This window comes from Nicotiana attenuata, chromosome 12, assembly GCF_001879085.1.
Source record: "Nicotiana attenuata strain UT chromosome 12, NIATTr2, whole genome shotgun sequence".
In the NCBI taxonomy this organism is placed as follows: Eukaryota; Viridiplantae; Streptophyta; class Magnoliopsida; order Solanales; family Solanaceae; genus Nicotiana; species Nicotiana attenuata.
In genome coordinates this window covers 34,736,674-34,754,416 of record NC_032000.1, presented here as the reverse complement: position 1 = coordinate 34,754,416, position 17,743 = coordinate 34,736,674, and the positions used below count along the sequence as shown (strand labels likewise).

The 17,743-nt window shown below is 37.2% G+C and overlaps 1 protein-coding gene across 1 annotated transcript; it reads left to right on the top strand.

The window, feature by feature from the left end:
• LOC109235552 (MFP1 attachment factor 1-like) lies at positions 14,207–15,648 on the top strand. Its single transcript, XM_019401713.1, has 2 exons — positions 14,207–14,715; positions 15,311–15,648. The coding sequence occupies exons 1-2, from the start codon at positions 14,446–14,448 to the stop codon at positions 15,413–15,415; spliced, it is 375 nt and encodes a 124-aa protein (XP_019257258.1). The 5' UTR covers positions 14,207–14,445; the 3' UTR covers positions 15,416–15,648.

Here is a 17,743-nt window from a genome sequence, read left to right as displayed (position 1 = left end):
TTGGTATGGCGGGGCCCTGTCCCGACTTTTATGATAAGTATGTACTCTTAGAGGCTCGTAGACATATGTCATTTATACGGATACTTGTATAGCCTTGTCGGCCTATATGTTAAGTATATAAGGGATCACATTGGCCTTATAGACCCGTATGTCACATATATGAGTTTCTATATCAGGCTGGGTCGTTCTATGTCGGGTATTCCCTCATGTTTACTCTGGTTATCTCATGACACCCCTTCTGGCCCACTTACCTATGATGATGTAATAAGAAAGATACATTATGTTGGTACTCGGTTGAGTAAGGTATCAGGTGCCCGTCGCGGCCCATCGGTTTGGGTCGTGACAATATCTAGGGTTTCTAATTTGTCGTTCTTGGGAGGCGATCAGACAATATTTAAATTGTTGTTTGAGACGTTCAATTAGGATTCTAGATTTTCTTCTATACTTCATTATTCAGATTACTTTGGTTATCTTAATCAAACCCATCATTAGTTTTTCTTTAATTATTTGTTATTTTCATATTCCGTTGTTTGTGTATCTCGGATCGCATCAGTTGGTATCAGAGCGAAAGATCGGGTATTGTTCTAACAAACCCACCTTCCCCAGTCTTGAAATCAAGATCCGAATTAGTTAAAAAAAAGTATAGTTCTTATTTCCGACTAAACCCTAGTCGAGTTGCTTACAAAAACAAAACAAAAAGAAAAGCAAAAACAAAAAAGAATTGTTCTTGAGTTTAAAAAAAGTTATTATTGAAGTTTTCTTGTTGATTGTTGGGGAAAAAACTACTTTTGGGTAAGCAGGATTCATTGAGTATTCTTGTTAATAACGAACTAGTGCTAGTTCGCATTAAATCGTTCTTAATATTTTAAACTGACTAATTTTTCGTGCCAATTCGTTCGTGCTTTTCTAGTTATTTTCGTAGAAATTTATTGGCTTCCGTCCTTAGTTTTTAAAAGTCCGTTCTTGATTAAGTAAACTCCACTCTTAAATTACTTTTAAGAAAACTCATTCTTGGATAGGTGATTTGTGAGTTGAGCTCGAACTTAGAGGATTTCCAAGGAGTGAGACAGAGAATATATACGAGTGAAACGTGATAATTCATAATTGTGAGAGAACGTTTGGTGTTGAGGATAGTACCAGTGGCATTAAAGCACAAGCTCAGGATGAAGGAACTAATGAGATGTAAAACTATGATGCAACAGATTCGACATCTTGCAGGTAGAAAACTTTCGAGGGCTAATCAGACCCTACCAGTAGCTCCGGCACCCGCAGCACATCAAGGGCCACCTCAAAATATGAGGAGGGATCCACCACAAGTGAGGTTACCTCCACAATATGGCCCATATGAAGAATTTGAAGATGAAGATTTTGATGACTATATTGATTATGGTCATCAAGGCTTGAGAGGGGGTAGGAGAGGAGCTAGGCATGGGAGAGGGTTTGGGATGCGACAATGGAATCATCACAACCGATATGAAGGAGTTGATATAAACTTGGGTAGCAATAAGATGAAGATTCCTTCCATTGAGGGAACAACTGACGCGGATGCATACTTGGAGTGGGAAGCAAATGTGGAAAGGATTTACAGAATTCATAAGTACTCTGAGGAGAAAAAAGTTCAAATGGCGGTGACTAAATTCGGGGAGTATGCCTCTCCTTCGCTTGAAAGAACTGAGGTTGAACGTAGACGGCTTGGTGACAGACCAATTGAGACTTGGAAAGATTTGAAGAGAGTAATGAGGGGTATATTTGTTCCTTCACATTACTATAGAGAGATTATTAAGAAGTTGCACCGCTTGGTGCAAGGCCACAAAAGTGTTGAAGAGTATTACAATACCATGGAGGTTCTTAGGATGAAGGCCAACCTAGATGAGGTCGAGGAAACCATTATGACTCGATTTCACACTGGGTTGAATAAGGACATTGCTAATCAGATTGAACTTTTTAGGGATTGTCATTCTGTCGTAGAGATGTTGCACTTGGCTACTAACGTAGAAATGATACTTAGAGATCAAAACAAGTCGTCGTCTTCTAGTTGGAACACAGATAAGACTACTTGGAGATCTTCTTCTAGTAAGAGTAAAGAGGTAAAATCTGAAGTCAAGCCATCTCAATCAGCTGGAAAGAGTAAAAATAAGGTACAGGTAAAAGAGGGAGGGAACTCTACTCAACCTAAACCTTATAGAAATTCGATTCTATTATTTGTCATAAATGTTAGGGGATAGGACATATACAATACGAATGTCCTAACCAACGAGCTATTTTCATTAAGGAGAATGGAGAATACGAATCTGATGATGGTGTGGAAGAATCTGATGGAGAGGGAGCCACATATGGTATTACTAGTTGTGAGGAGGAAGAGCCCATGAACACACAATTAGTTGTTAGGATGTTAATGGGGGTTCAAGTGAAAGAGGGTGATTATAATCAAAGGGAAAATTTATTCCATGCTAGATGTAACATTGGTGGAAGAATTTGTTCTGTGATTGTGGATAGTGGAAGCTATACTAATGTGGCTAGTGTGTTTCTTGTTGAGCATTTTGGTCTTAGGACCATGAAGTATCCTCGTCCCTAAAAGCTTCAATGGTTGAATGATAGCGGGGAATTGAAAGTGAACAAGCAGGTTCTTCTTTGCTTCAAAATTGGGAAGTATATGGATGAAATTTTATGTGATGTTGTACCTATGCAGGCTTGTCATCTATTGCTTGGGAGGCCATGACAATATGATAGGAATGCGCTACATGAAGGGAGGAGTAATAGTTATACTCTTGAGCTGAAGGGTAAAAAGTAACTCTTGAAGCCCTTGACTGCACTTCAAGTGTATGAAGATCATAAAAGAGTTAAACAATTGGGTGGGGGGAAGGCGAGAGAGGAAAAGAGAGAGAATGAGTATAGAGGTAAAATTTCACTATTTTAGGTTGAGGAAAGTGAGGAAGCGGAAAAATCAGAGGGTAGTCGAAAGAGGAACAATATGAATGGGACTCCTGGTCCTGATCGAACCAGAGATTCCATTATAAAAATATTAGAAAAAGAAGGGAACGTTGTTTTTGCAAACATGAAAAGAAATCGTGGGATGGTGGGAGGAAAGAGGCGAAAGGAAGAGAGTTGAACCTTTTTGTAAAAGCCCAAGAGTGTGAAAGGACCTTTAGTGAACGAATACCACTTTTACTATGTGTGTCTATAAAGGAGCTTATTTGAATACTAACGAACTCTCTAACTCTTTGTCTAGTGGATTTACCTCTTTACTGCAGGAATATAATGATGTCTTTACTGAGGAGCTACCTGAAGGATTGCCACCACTTAGGGGGATTGAACACCAGATTGACTTTGTACCAGGATATCCTATTCCAAATAAATCGGCTTATAAGAGCAACCTAGAGGAGGCAAAGGAACTTCAAAGGCAAGCAGAGGAGCTGCTAAATAAGGGGTTCGTGAGGGAGAGCATGAGTCCTTGTGCTGTACCAGTCATTTTGGTACCAAGGAAGGATAAGGGATTTAAATGGGGTAAGGAACAAAATGAGGCTTTTGAATTATTGAAGAATATGCTTAGTTCAGCCCCTTTGCTACAACTACCCGATTTTAGTAAGACTTTTGAGGTTGAGTGCGATGCTTCTAGGGTAGGTATAGGTGCTGTTCTTATGCATGACCAAAAACCTATTGCTTACTTTAGTGAGAAATTAAGTGGAGCAACCTTAAATTATTCTACTTATGATAAAGAGTTGTATGCCCTTATGAGAGCTTTAGCCAATTGGCAACATTATTTGTGGCCTAAGAAATTTGTTATTAGGACTGAACATGAGAGTCTTAGATTTCTAAAGAGTCATCTAAGTTAAACTGATGACATGCTAAGTGGGTAGAGTTTATAGAGACCTTTCCATATGTTATCCACTATAAGCAAGGCAAAGATAATGTTGTGGCTGATGCACTTTCTAGACGATATGTTCTGATCAATATGTTAACTACTAATTTGATGGTATTCGAGCATATTAAAGATTTATATGATAGTGACCCAGATTTTAGTAGTATGTACAAGGAGTATAAGTTGGGTGTGTTTGAGGGATTCCTTATGGATGATGGTTATTTGTTTAGGAATGGAAAATTGTGTGTCCCTAGATGTTCTTTGAGGGAAGATGGGGCATTTTGGAGTTTCTAAAACACTTGAATGCCTAAAAGAAAAATTTTATTTGCCCCACATGAGGAGAGGTGTAGGTAGAGTTTGTGGTAAATGTATCGAGTGTCTTCAGGCTAAGTCTAAGGTTAAGCCACATGGGTTATATACTCCATTGCCTGTTCCCGAGGGTCCTTAGTTAGATATTTCTATGGATTTTGTTTTAGGCTTAACAAGGACTAGGAAGGGAGATGATTGCATATTTGTTGTGGTTGACCGTTTTTCTAAGATGACACTTTTTATTCCTTGTCACAAAAAGGATGATGCATCTTATGTAGATACATTATTTGAGTGAGAGGTTTTGAGGTTACATGGGGTGCCTAGGTCCATTGTTAGTGATAGGGATACTAAGTTTGTTAGCCAATTTTGGAGAACTTTGTGGTCTAAGTTGGGAACTAAGCTATTATATTCTACTACTTGTCATCCCCAAACAGATGGTCAGACTGAGGTAGTCAATAGGACTTTAGGTAGTATGTTGCAAGCTGCACTTAATGGTAAGTACACTTCTTGGGAGGAGCATCTAGCGTTGATTGAGTTTGCTTATAATAGATCTGTTCACTCTTCCATGGGTAAGTCTCTTTTTGAGGTTGTATATGGATTCACCTTTGGATTTGATTCCTTTACCTATGAGTGATGTTGTGAATGTAGATGGTAAGAACAGGGCTGAAGCATTAAAGAGGGTTCAAGAGCAAGTGCGGTTGCAATTGGAGACGACGTATGAAAAGGTTGCTAATAGAGCCAACAAAGGAAGAAAACATGTTATTTACAAACCTGGTGATTGGGTTTAGGTTCACTTGAGGAAGGAATGCCTTCCTAATAAACGCAAGTCCAAGTTCCATCCTCGTGGAGATGGACCATACCAAGTTCTTGAGAAGATTGGCAATAGTGCGTACAAGTTGGATCTCCTAGGTGAGTTTAAGGTGAGTGCGACATTTAATGTTTCTAACTTATCTCCTTTTGGTGCAGGTATGTCGGATTCGTGGACGAATCCTTTTAAAGATGGAGGGATTGATACGATCCTAGATAGCTCGGGCAAAGCGGAGAATATTGAAGATTACCCCGAATTATCTAGTGGACCTTTGACTCGCTTCAAGTCCAAGAATGCGCAAGGGATGCACGCTGAGGAGTTGCATGGTCTTCAACAATTGACTAGAAGATGTTTGGAAAGTCACTTGAAGGATTCATGCAAAGGATACGATGTTTGGAGTCTTGAGAATTGAAGAATCAAGACCCCAAGTAAAATCGTGTGACACGGTTTCACCAACCGTTGGCTACGGTTCAAGAGGGGCCTGAAGAGCTGAAAAAAATAAGCTTCTGAAATTCGTCACGGTTCAGTTGTGCATCACGGTTGGGATTACGGTTGAGGCTACGGTCTGGCCTGACGAGTTTTTTTTTTGAACATTAACTTTGAAACTTTTCCTATTTTACCCATTTGGTATTTATAATAGCCTAGGGTTATTTCATTAGGGGCGTAACATATTTTGGACATAAGAAAACTCTTGAGAGAGATTTGGAACCTCTTGGTTCGAGTTCGACTTTAGATTACCTATTTTCAAGACTTGGGTTCTTGAGGGTAATCTTCCTCTCCTTTGTGTATATCTAGGGTTTCTAATTTGTCGTTCTTGGGAAGCGATCAGATAATATTTTGATTGTTGTTTGATACGTTCAATTAGGGTTCTAGATTTTCTTCTATACTTCATTATTCAGATTACTTTGATTATCTTAATCAAATTCATCACTAGATTTGCTTTAATTATTATTATTTTCATATTCCGCTGTTGGTGTATTTTGTATCGTATCACATTTATAATTACCTCCAAGACCATCAAGCAAGGTTAATAACCATTTATATATATTATAGAACAATACTATTGAATATTTAGCCTAGGGACATGAATGTGACGACCCAAAGGGGTCATCACCTGTTTTTAATTGAATTCTATGACTCCCAGGCCATGAAAACCTCATTTAGAGTCACCTCGATTTGCGTGCGCAGTCCGGGCGCGTAGCCGGAAAGCTTAGATATGAAATTCTATGAAAAAATGCTAAGTTTTGATGTTAAAAATGAATAAATTTGACCTTGGTCAACGTTTTGGGTAAACGGATCCGGACCCGTTATTTGACGGTCTCGGAGGGTCCGTAGGAAAATATGGGACTTGGGCGTATTCCCGGAATCGAATTCCGAGGTCCCAAGCCCAAGAAATAAATTTTTTTGTAAAATTGTTTTCTGAAATTGTTTAAGAAAACTTGAAGTAAAAATTGATTAGAACGTGTTGGTATCGGGCCCGTATTTTGGTTCCGGCGCCGGTACAGGACTTATATATGGTTTAAGTCATTCCTGTGAATTTTGGTTGAAAACGGACGTCGTTTGACGTGATTCGGACCTAAATTGGAAAAATTGATGTTTTATGAGGTTTGAAAGAATTCTTGGATTTTGAGGTTTAATTTGATGTTTATGATGTTATTTTGGGGATTTGATCGCACGAATAAGTCCGTAGGATGTTTTTGAGGTTGTGTGTATATTTGGTTTGGAGACCCGAGGGCTTGGGTGAGTTTTGACTAGGCCACGGGGTGCATTTTTGAGCTTGAAAGTTGCTGGTGTGAACTGACCTGCAGGCTTCGCATTTGCGAAGCCAGCCGCAAATGCGAGACTACGCCTGGGCAGCCTTCTTCGCAAATTCGAAGATTTCCATCGCAAATGCGAAAGCTGGGAAATTATGATTTGCCAACCCTGTTTCGCAATTTCCACATCTGAGAGGTCGGGGTTCTCAATTGCGAACCCATGTTCGCATTTTCCGTATCAGAGACCTGCAATTTTACACTTAAACGATTTTGAGCTTCATTTTTCATATTTTCTCAAACCCAAACACACTTAGGCGATTTTCCAAGAACAAGTCTTCTTCCAAATCAATTATAAGCTAGTTTTTACTCATTTCTTTCAATCATTAACATCTTTTAACATGATCAACCTAAAATCAAAGATTTTCATGGGGGAAATTGGGTGTTTTGGGTAGAACCTAGGTTTTTCAAAAATTGGGGATTTGGACCTCAATTTGAGGTCCGATTTCAAAACAAATTATATATTTGGGTTCGTGGGGAAATGGGTAATCGGGTTTTGGTTCGAACCTCGGGTTTCGACCACGTGGGCCCGGGGGCGATTTTTGACTTTTTGGGTAAAACTTTGAAAAACTCATTTTCATGCATTGGGGTTGATTTATTTAGTATTTATTGATGTAATTAAGTAATTTGGATTAGATACGAGCGGATTGGCGGTGGAATCAAGGGGTAAAGCTATAACTGAGACTTGAGTTGTGTTCAAGGCATCGAGGTAAGTGTTTGGTCTAACCTTAGCTTGAGGGATTAGGAGTTGAGTCCTATTTGCTATGTGGTATTAGTCGTGTACGACGTATAGGCATGGTGACGAGTATCTATGCATCGGTGTCTAGCATGACCGTGAGTCTTTATATTGTGAATATCTTGATTTCATTGTATTCTTCATGCCTTGGTGATGATTTCTAGTTGTTGTGAAAAGTTTGTGGAAGGAATTGAGTCCTTTGAACATCTTGGAGAATTGGCTCGAGTTATTATGAACTGTGAAAGTATATGAGATGATTAAACCCTTTGCAGCATTGGCTCAAGTGGTAAAGCGAGTTCTGAAGTAAAATTGAAAGATAGAGAAAGAGTTATTGGAATGTTCCCTTGCCGGGATTTAATTATTTCATTGTTGTTCCCTTGCCGGGATTTAATTGTTTAATTGTTGTTCCCTTGCCGGGATTCCTATATGTTCTTGTTTATTTCCCTTGCCCTTGTTTGTGATTGTTGTTTGGGTGAGGAAGAGTGTTAAAGCACGAAGGGTGATGCCGTGCATTGTTTGCTATTGTGAGGAAAGAGTGTAAAGCACGAAGGGTGATGCCGTGCCTCACGATGTACCATTCCGTGCCAATTCTATTGATTATATGTGAGGAAAGAGAGTAAAAGCACGAAGGGTGATGCCGTGCACATTTTGTTATTCTAATTGCTTTGGTGAGGAAAGAGAGTAAAACCATGAAGGGTGATGCCGTGCACGTTTTCATTATATCATTGCTTGGTGAGGACGAGAGTAAAAGCACGAAGGGTGATGCCGTGCACTTATTTGATTTTTGCTTCTTGTTGACATTGTATTTATGTTGTTCCTTTCCTTACTTGATGCTTTATTCGGAACTGTTATCTCCCCGCAACATGTTTCCCCCTCCCATCCTTACTTGTTTATTTCTGCTTTGTTTTCGCTGTATATTATATAATTGCATAGGTTTATGTGGTAGTCTGGTCTAGCCTCGTCACTACTTCGCCGAGGTTAGGCTAGGCACTTACCAGCACATGGGGTCGGTTGTGCTGATACTACACTCTGTGCTCTTTTGCACAGATCCAGGTCCCGGAGTAGCATTTGGTCATCAGCAGTAGATTGGGAGCTATCCTTCAGTCCGAGACTCCGAGGTAGCCCTGCTGGCGTTGGCAGGCCCGACGTCTCTTCTTTCAGTTTTTATGTTCTGTTGTCATTTGTACTCGAGACAGACTATGTTCTTTTCTTCAAACACTTATTTGTAGTAATCCTAGACAGTCCGTGGATGTTGTGACACCAGGTTCTGGTTAGAGGCATGTGTTGGTCTTCAGGATATTTTGGTTTTATATTTTATTTAAGACTTCCGCTATATTTCATATTCCGCTGTAATTTGTTTGTTTATTTCAGGTAAATTTAATTGGTTAAAAAGGAATTAAAAACAAAAAGAGTTAATGATTTCTAAGATCGTGGCTTGCCTAGCTTCTACGAGTATGTGCCATCACGACTCCCGAGGGTGGAAAATTCGGGTCGTGACACATGGTTTACTACATTTTAAAGCAATTTAGTTACAATTTTATTACTTTGACAAATGTAATTTTTTTTTTCAAAGCAATTTTCGTTTTCTTTTGTGATTTTTAAAATATTTAGAACTTTGAAATCAACTAAAAGTTTGGTTATTAGCTTTTTACTTATTTGAATCTTGCAAAAACTTCTAATATTTAGGAATTTAATTGGAGTAAGATTTTAATTTTATTTTTTCTTCCTTATTTGAATTGTGTGGCAACTATATAAAGTATAATTTTCCCAAAGAGAATCTCATAATGAATAAATTTCTCAAAGGAGGATTCTAGGTTAAGAGGATTTGTGCTCGTGTATTTTTCTACTCTATTAACTTTTACACGAACTTACAAAGCTTCTTCATGCTTCTTTTGCAGGCATCTCCTTCAATTGTGGACATTACAATTTGAAGTATGTTTAGCTAAGTACTAATCAGAAAGATTTAAAGAAGCACGTTAACTTTAGAGGTTTTATCCTGATGAATAATCCCATTTTGACTTCAACAATTTATTCTCTTGTTTTAAAATTTTGTAAGTTTTATCTTCCTCTTATAATTTCATTCTTGAATTCACTGCATACCACGATATAAAATATTATGGTCATACCTCAGACATTTTTGCAAAGTCCAAGCTACATTGATCTCTCCCCAAGTATCAAGGTATCATATCTAGAAGTAGTTTACATAATAAACTTAATAGTATTTGTAACCCTCAGGGGTTGGCCTGGTGGCAATTGACTTGAGCCTTGGGGTTTGCTCCCTTTTAAGGTTTCAAGTTCGAAACCCACTGGGTGCAAACAATTTCTGAGGTTCATCGGACTGGGTAAAACCTGACTTAACCGTGGTGCACTTGCGGGAAACTCCTTGCCGAGGGCCTGTGCACCACCGGGATTAGTCAGGGCTCTAAGAGACTCGGACACCCGGTGCAAATCAAAAAAAAAAAAAAACTTAATAGTATTTGTTTGGTATTGCTGCTGTTATCAAAAATTTATTTTCTTTGATCCTTTAGTGCCCTTAGATTAAGTCTTTCAATTTGTTAATAAGAAAAATATTTTCTAATGTGACTTAATTTTTCTTCAGTACTATTGTCTCTTCTATTTTTGATTGCTTATATTTTTCGTTTTTTTTCTTGACGTGATTTGGTGTTTAGTGGCCGAGTCACAGTCGAATGGATAAAAATTTTGGAAAATTAATGTGCAAATAGGGAAAAGTATTTCTCTCATATATATAAAAATTTGATTTTCATCTACTTTAAGTTTCAAGTTTGAAATATTTGTGAAACACAATTTATAATATAATATATATGTAATATTTTAAATATATATATATATATATATATATATATATATATTAATTTATTTATTTATTGAGATAGGGTACACGCGCAACGCGCGTATCCTAAGACTAGTACTATAAAGATGTATGAAGATGGGTATCTGCATTTTGTAGGAGGGTGGCGGGAGGACGGGGGTGACATATTATTTTCTACACTTTATATATGTAGGGGGGAAGGGTAAAGGATAGAGATATTGGGATTTACTCGAACTTTTTAATGGAGAAATTAGTAGAAAATTAATACGGAAGATATGTTTTAGGTGGAAGAGAATCTTGTGAGATATATTTATGTTTTAGGTGAGAGAGAATCTCATGAGATACATTTTAGGCGAGAGAATCTCAAGAGATTTATTAGGGATATGAAAAATTGTAGATTTCAAAATAAATTGTAGAGTATATAATATAATTTTCTAAAAGCAGTTGTAACTTATTTAAATAAGTTCTAAATAAGTTATTGTGTGTAAATTTCTTAATTTTTGTTTAGTATAGTAGAAAAGTAAGAGCGCGAGGAGGGAGTATAAACTAAAATAAAATGGGAAAGTTTAGTTTCCTTAAAATATTGGTAGAGTTTATCGAATTTCCGTCAATCTCTCTTTTTGTATCAGTTGACGATCGATAATATAGAATCAAAATTGGTTACAGCAGCATCAACAAGAAGAACCGAACAGAACCTAAAATCTCTATTTATCACCCATTAATAATTCCCGTCGTTCTCTCTTTTCGTATCAACTGACCGATAATATAGTTGCGTGGAGCATCAAAATTGGTTACCTCAGCAGCAACAAAATGTGCATAAAGTGTGTTAAAAGTGCATAGTATCTTAAGTAATTTGAGATAATTTTTAATTATGTGGGCAATTGGTTAATTATTAATTAATGGGGATTAACCAGTTAACAAATTAAGTGGACAATTTGGTGGATAAGGTTGTAACGTGGCATCCCACTATTCAACTCAATGACTCTTAAATTGAATTGCAAGGTGTATACTGATGGCTAAAGTAAGCTTATTAGGTGGGCCCACATCAATTCTAACAAAAGTTATCTCTAAGAATATCAAAAGCAACGTGAGATTTTGATAACAAAAGTTATCTCTAACTTAAAGGTAGGGGTGTTCAAAACCGAACCGAAACCGAAGCTTAATGGCTTATTGGTATCGGGTTAACGGTTTAACGGACGAGGAACGGATTAAAATTATTTTTACTAACGGCTTATCGGTTTGGGGGCGGATTATTCAATTTTCTTAATGGATAATCCGTTAACCGTTAAGAATATATATCTACATATAAAATTTATTTTTATCCATATATATATTAAATAATCAAAAACCCTTCTTCCTCCAGTACTCTATCAAAGTGAATTAGAATAAAAGAAAGCCAAATAAAAGGAGTCATCTAACTATGACAAAAGACAGAATTTGCTGTCTGAAACAAGATAACAGCACCAGTTACACCACTGGTTCATCAACTTTGCCTGGGTTTTAAGGCATCCTAGAATTCTAAGCATGACGAACATTTGTTTTAACAATAGCCAATTGGAAATCTTTCACATGGACTTAGGCCAGTGTGCATAAACATAAACAAGATTCTAGACAGATGATTTACCCATCACGGTGTCTCTTCTGCTTCGCCCCTCTTAGTACATCAACCACCTATTTAAACATACAGAGACTAAATTTTATTTTATTTTGATTGAATTAGGCCGATAAACCGCCCGATAAGAGCTAAACCGATACCAATCCGTCCGATAGCTTATCGGGTGGCTAGCGGATTAATACATTTAAAAGTCGATAACCGATAAGCCAAACCGTAAAGAGTAAATAACCGCCTAATCCGCCCGATAAGCAGCCCTACTTAAAGGAGATGCATATTAAAGTGAGATCTTCAGAAGTATCTTCAACAATATATCAATTAATAAGATTTCATAACATCTTAAGCAACGTAAGATTTGCAATTTTAACAGAGTACGGTGCAATCTTTCTCACGTATATCATACGGACTTTCTCCTACTTCGATCCGCCATTACATGTTATCGCAATCAACGGGGGTTAAAGGGATTGTTAAAAGAATCGGTTCAGGTATGTTAAGGCTATCCCTTCTTTCTTTTGGCATGATCTATACGACACAAACGAAACGAGCAAATGCACAATTTCCATAAATAACTCTATTCATAGAAATACTAGAGATGCTTATGTTCTTGGTTCCCTATGTGTCACATTATTCTATCATCTGTTCATTGGTCTTAATAAATACGTAAGTTGATAAAGGTTATTTCATGATATTAATCAGAGACATAATGGTCTTATGACGTTCCGAGAGATTTTATTGATGTACTTCTCATGCATTGCATTCATTTATACATGTACATTGGCCCATGACCAGATGATATTATATACGCGTATTTATACGTATATATATATATATATATATATATATATATATATATATATATATATATATATATGTATATGGGATATGGGAAAAGGTTACAACGTTATATACGTATCACCACCTGATCAACTGGTATACGTTGATGATTTTGCCCATAGTGGCCGAGATGATATGATGCGATGCCCTCAGAGGCTTGATGATGTTATGAACACATGTACCTATGCACGACACGACATTCATACGCATATGCTTGACACTATAAATATTACATGATTTACAGTGTTATCTAGACTTACANTCCTTATATACTCGATACATTATTTGTACTGACGTCCCTTTTCCCTGAGGATGCTGCGTTTCATGCCCGCAGGTCCCGATAGACAGGTCGAGAGTCCTCCAAGTAGGCTATCAGCTCAGCGGAAGATGTTAGTGCGCTCCATTTGCTCCGTAGTTGCTTGTTTGGTCAGTATGATTTAGATGTGTGTTGTTTGGTATGGCGGGGCCCTGTCCCGACTTTTATGATAAGTATGTACTCTTAGAGGCTCGTAGACATATGTCATTTATACGGATACTTGTATGGCCTTGTCGGCCTATATGTTAAGTATATAAGGGATCACATTGGCCTTATAGACCCATATGTCACATGTATGAGTTTCTATATCAGGCTGGGTCGTTCTATGTCGGTATTCCCTCATGTTTACTCTGGTTATCTCATGACACCCCTTCTGGCCCACTTACGTATGATGATGTAATAAGAAAGATACATTATGTTGGTACTCGGTTGAGTAAGGTATCAGGTGCCCGTCGCGGCCCATCGGTTTGGGTCGTGACAATATCTAGGGTTTCTAATTTGTCGTTCTTAGGAGGCGATCAGACAATATTTATTGGGTTGTAGTACACGCGCAATGTGCGTATCCTAAGACTAGTACTATAAAGAAGTATGAAGAAGGGTATCATCATTTTGTAGGAGGGTGGCGGGAGGACGGGGGTGACATATTATTTTCTCGCTTTACATATGTAGGGGGGAGGGGGAAAGGATAGAGATATTGGGATTTACTCAAACTTTTTAATGGAGAAATTAGTAGAAAATTAATACGGAAGATATATTTTAGGTGGGAGAGAATCTGGTAAGATATATATTATGTTTTAGGCGAGAGAGAATCTCATGAGATACATTTTAGGCGGGAGAATCTCAAGAGATTTATTAGGGATATGAAAAGTTGTAGATTTCAAAATAAATTGTAGAGTATATAATATAATTTTCTAAAAACAGTTGTAACTAATTTAAATAAGTTCTAAATAAGTTGTACTCTGTGTAAATCTCTTAATTTTTTTTTAGTACAGTAGAAACGTAAGAGTGGAAGGATGGAGTATAAGCTAAAATAAAACGGGAAAGTATAGAAACCTTAAAATATTGGTAGAGTGCATTTAATTTCCGTCACTCTCTTTTTGTATCAGTTGACCGATAATATAGAATCAAAATTGGTTACAACAGCAGCAACAAGAAGAACCAAACAGAACCCAAAATCTCTATTTATCACCCATTAATAATTCCCGTCAATCTCTCTTTTTGTATCAATTGACCGATAATATAGTTGCGTGGAGCATCAAAATTGGTTACCTCAGCAGCAACAAGAAGAACCGAACAGAACCCAAAATCCCAAATCTCTCCCTCCGCATCAATGGCTGAAACTCCACATACCCAATTAGATACCCAGAAAAAAATTTCGTTCAGCATTTGGCCCCCAACACAGCGCACCCGTGACGACGTCGTTCAGCGTCTCATCGAGTCTCACTCTTCCCCTTCCATTTTCTCCAAACGTTACGGCACTCTCACAAAAGAAGAGGCTTCAGATATCGCCAGGCGCGTCGAGGAAGGGGCCTTTACCTTTGCTGGATCCTCTGCCTCCTCTGACGACAATGAATTCGAGATCGTTCATGCATATAACGGGGTTCAACTCAACTCATTACTTTCAACTTGAATCATTCTACATATATGCAAAAAGACGCTATGGTTCAATTTATGTGATACTATTTACTTCTTAATTATTTTTAACTTTATGTCAATTGGCACCTCTTCGCCGGAAAATTTTAGGTAGGTACAAACTATTTTTTTATGTATACATTCTGTGTATGGAATCCCCTTAACTTTTTCAATGTATTTACTTCTTTAAATTTTAATTCCCCTTGATAAAAATTCTGGCAACGTTACTGAATGAGATAATTTATAGCCACGAAAATGTCTATGGTTTGCTTTAGACCACAGGTTTGAAAAGTTCTTCTTTCGGCAAAGAGTGTAATTTACTACATCTCACCTAAACGTGGTATCCTCTGTCCAGATGCACTATATGTATCAAGAAATTCACGAAATATCTCTAAATATTTGATTATATATTAACATTGTATATTTACTTGATATCAAACCTGAATCCCATCTTTGCACCTAAATTGTGATATGTATCTGTTTAGGAATACTACCGTGTATGTGTATAATAAACTGCACTTTTAAGATCCAGTGACTAAATGGTTGATATGTATCTGCTATAGGTATACTCCAAGGAGATTAGCAAGCGTATGCTGGATGCTGTGAAGTCTATATCCGCTGCTACCACGACCACTGAAGATGACAGTGGACCATGGGAGCCGCTGTAGGATGCTTCGAAGTCTTCTGCTCGCACGGGGGAATTCTCATCCGTTGAAACCAGCCACTGAAAAATGCAATTGAGGTCATTTAGTTTCGAATAATTGACTCTGCAGTGAGAAAAATTATAGGTTTTAGTTAGTTTAGTTTTACTGAGATCTCATTGTGTTGTTTATGGATTATGTAGATCGATATATATAATGTTGGATCAATTGAAACATCTATTTGAGAGCCTTTGGATTCATTGCCTTTCTTCAGTAACATGCATATGCATGAGGGTTCTTGATAGGCAAAATACAAAAGAGGAAGAAGCAGGCGGATGGGTCGAGAGTCTGAAGAAGATGAGAGACTTGTGTGTGTGGGTGTGTGTGGGTGGGGGGGGGGGGTTTGAGAGGACACGTGTTACGATCTTATTGATGCGTGATAATACACATATTTTGAAGAACTGGTAAAAAAAAAAGTGTTGTGTCTCAGGCACAGTCTGGAAAGGTTGACGGTGTAATATGATTTTCGTGGTTAGAAAGTGTAACAGGGATTTGATTCATAATTTAGGAGGTAACTTGTATATTTTGCCTTCTTGATATTAAGTATAGATTCTGCCTATGCTTTGTTATATCTGACACTAATGTCCATTGATGCAGATGGGATTGACTTGATTTTGTATTTTATTTCTGGGAGTCGGTTGAAAATTGGGGGATGCGTTTTATTTTTGTTTTTGTTATAAAATAATAAAAGAAGAAGAACACTATTGTAGAGAAAAGTAGAGAGAGAGAATTCTTATTAAATTTTAGGATGAATTACAATGGAATAGAACCCTCTATTTATAGGGAGAGGGTGGCTTAGCCACCAAGCAATGAACCCTAGAATCTCTCTAAATATAGACATTCACAATAAATATAATTGTATTTATAACACTCCCCCTTGAATGTCTATTCAACAGATAATGTGCCTCGTTAAAACCTTAACTAAAATAAAACCCAGTGGGAAAAAAATTCTAGAGAAGGAAAAAGAGTACACATATCTAACAATACGCCTTTTGGTTGCCTCGTTAAAAACCTTGCAAGGAAAACTCAGTGGAACAAAACCTTGTAAGGGAAAAAGAGTACAACGCATATTAGCTCTCCCTGATGAGAGCATCAATTCACATCCTTGAGCATTTGCATTCCAATCTTGTGCACCATCTTCAAAAGATCTTTGGTAGAGATTTGATGAACAAATCAGCCATATTAACTTGAATGAATATATTGCACCTTGAAATCATCATTCTTGATAGAGATATAATGTCTTCATAAATATCGTAGAATGGCTCTTCAATATCTCTATGGAGGTATTCTCGCTATCACATTATCACGCTTATAGTTATAGCAAGATACATATATGCACAAATTGCAATGAGGATGTGGTACTTTAAGATCAAAAATTGTATATGCTTCAAGCAATTTAAATCTTTCAAGGGTCTCATAAGTTAAGCCATATAATTCATATAATAGACTTTAATTAGATGCATATCAAGGTTTCATGTCATGCTAGACAAATAAGATATCGAAAACTGATTGCACATATCATTGGCTTTATACTTTCAAGTATTTGAACTACATGTTCAAAACTACATGTCTTTCATATGAATTCAAATTATACTTGAATTGTGGCTCTTCCATTTTGCCAATATTTTTGTGTCTATATTCGATAGACTTAAGATCCTCATCTATCTTAGCGCTATGATAGATGTCGTCGACAAATATTTTATATCGGTTCCAACCTCCTTATTTTTCATAAAGACATAACAAAGAGATCTCTTCATTCATATATTCAGGTACCTGAATCTCTCATGAGATTTTATGAAGTGTTATGTCATGTGATCTTCTAGATCACTTGCCTCCTTTATTATGATCATTTAGATCATTTGCTCATCTTCTTTATCAAGAAGTTTATTCGAAACCGATTTGTCTATACGCTTCAAGCGTACCATAGACTTTGTCCTTCTAGGACTTAATAGGAGCATTTGCAATGAGAATATAGTTACTTTCTTTGGGTCAGCAAATGCGTCTGGCATGCTTTGCAATAAATTGCACATGAATTATCCTTTTATGAACTTCAAGTTCATATTATCTTATTCGAGGATCTAGATGTACAAGTGATAATTCATTCCACGTAACCTTTTCTCAACTGTTTATCATGTCTCCCCCTCATGTTAGAAAAACTAACTTGTTTTCTCAACTTTGAGAACCCATCTTTGTGCGTTATGGTGTTAATCAAAATATACACCACACATCAATGATAATAAGATGGAATTATTTGGTTCCTGACCATGTACCACTTGTGAGGGGAGAAATTAATAT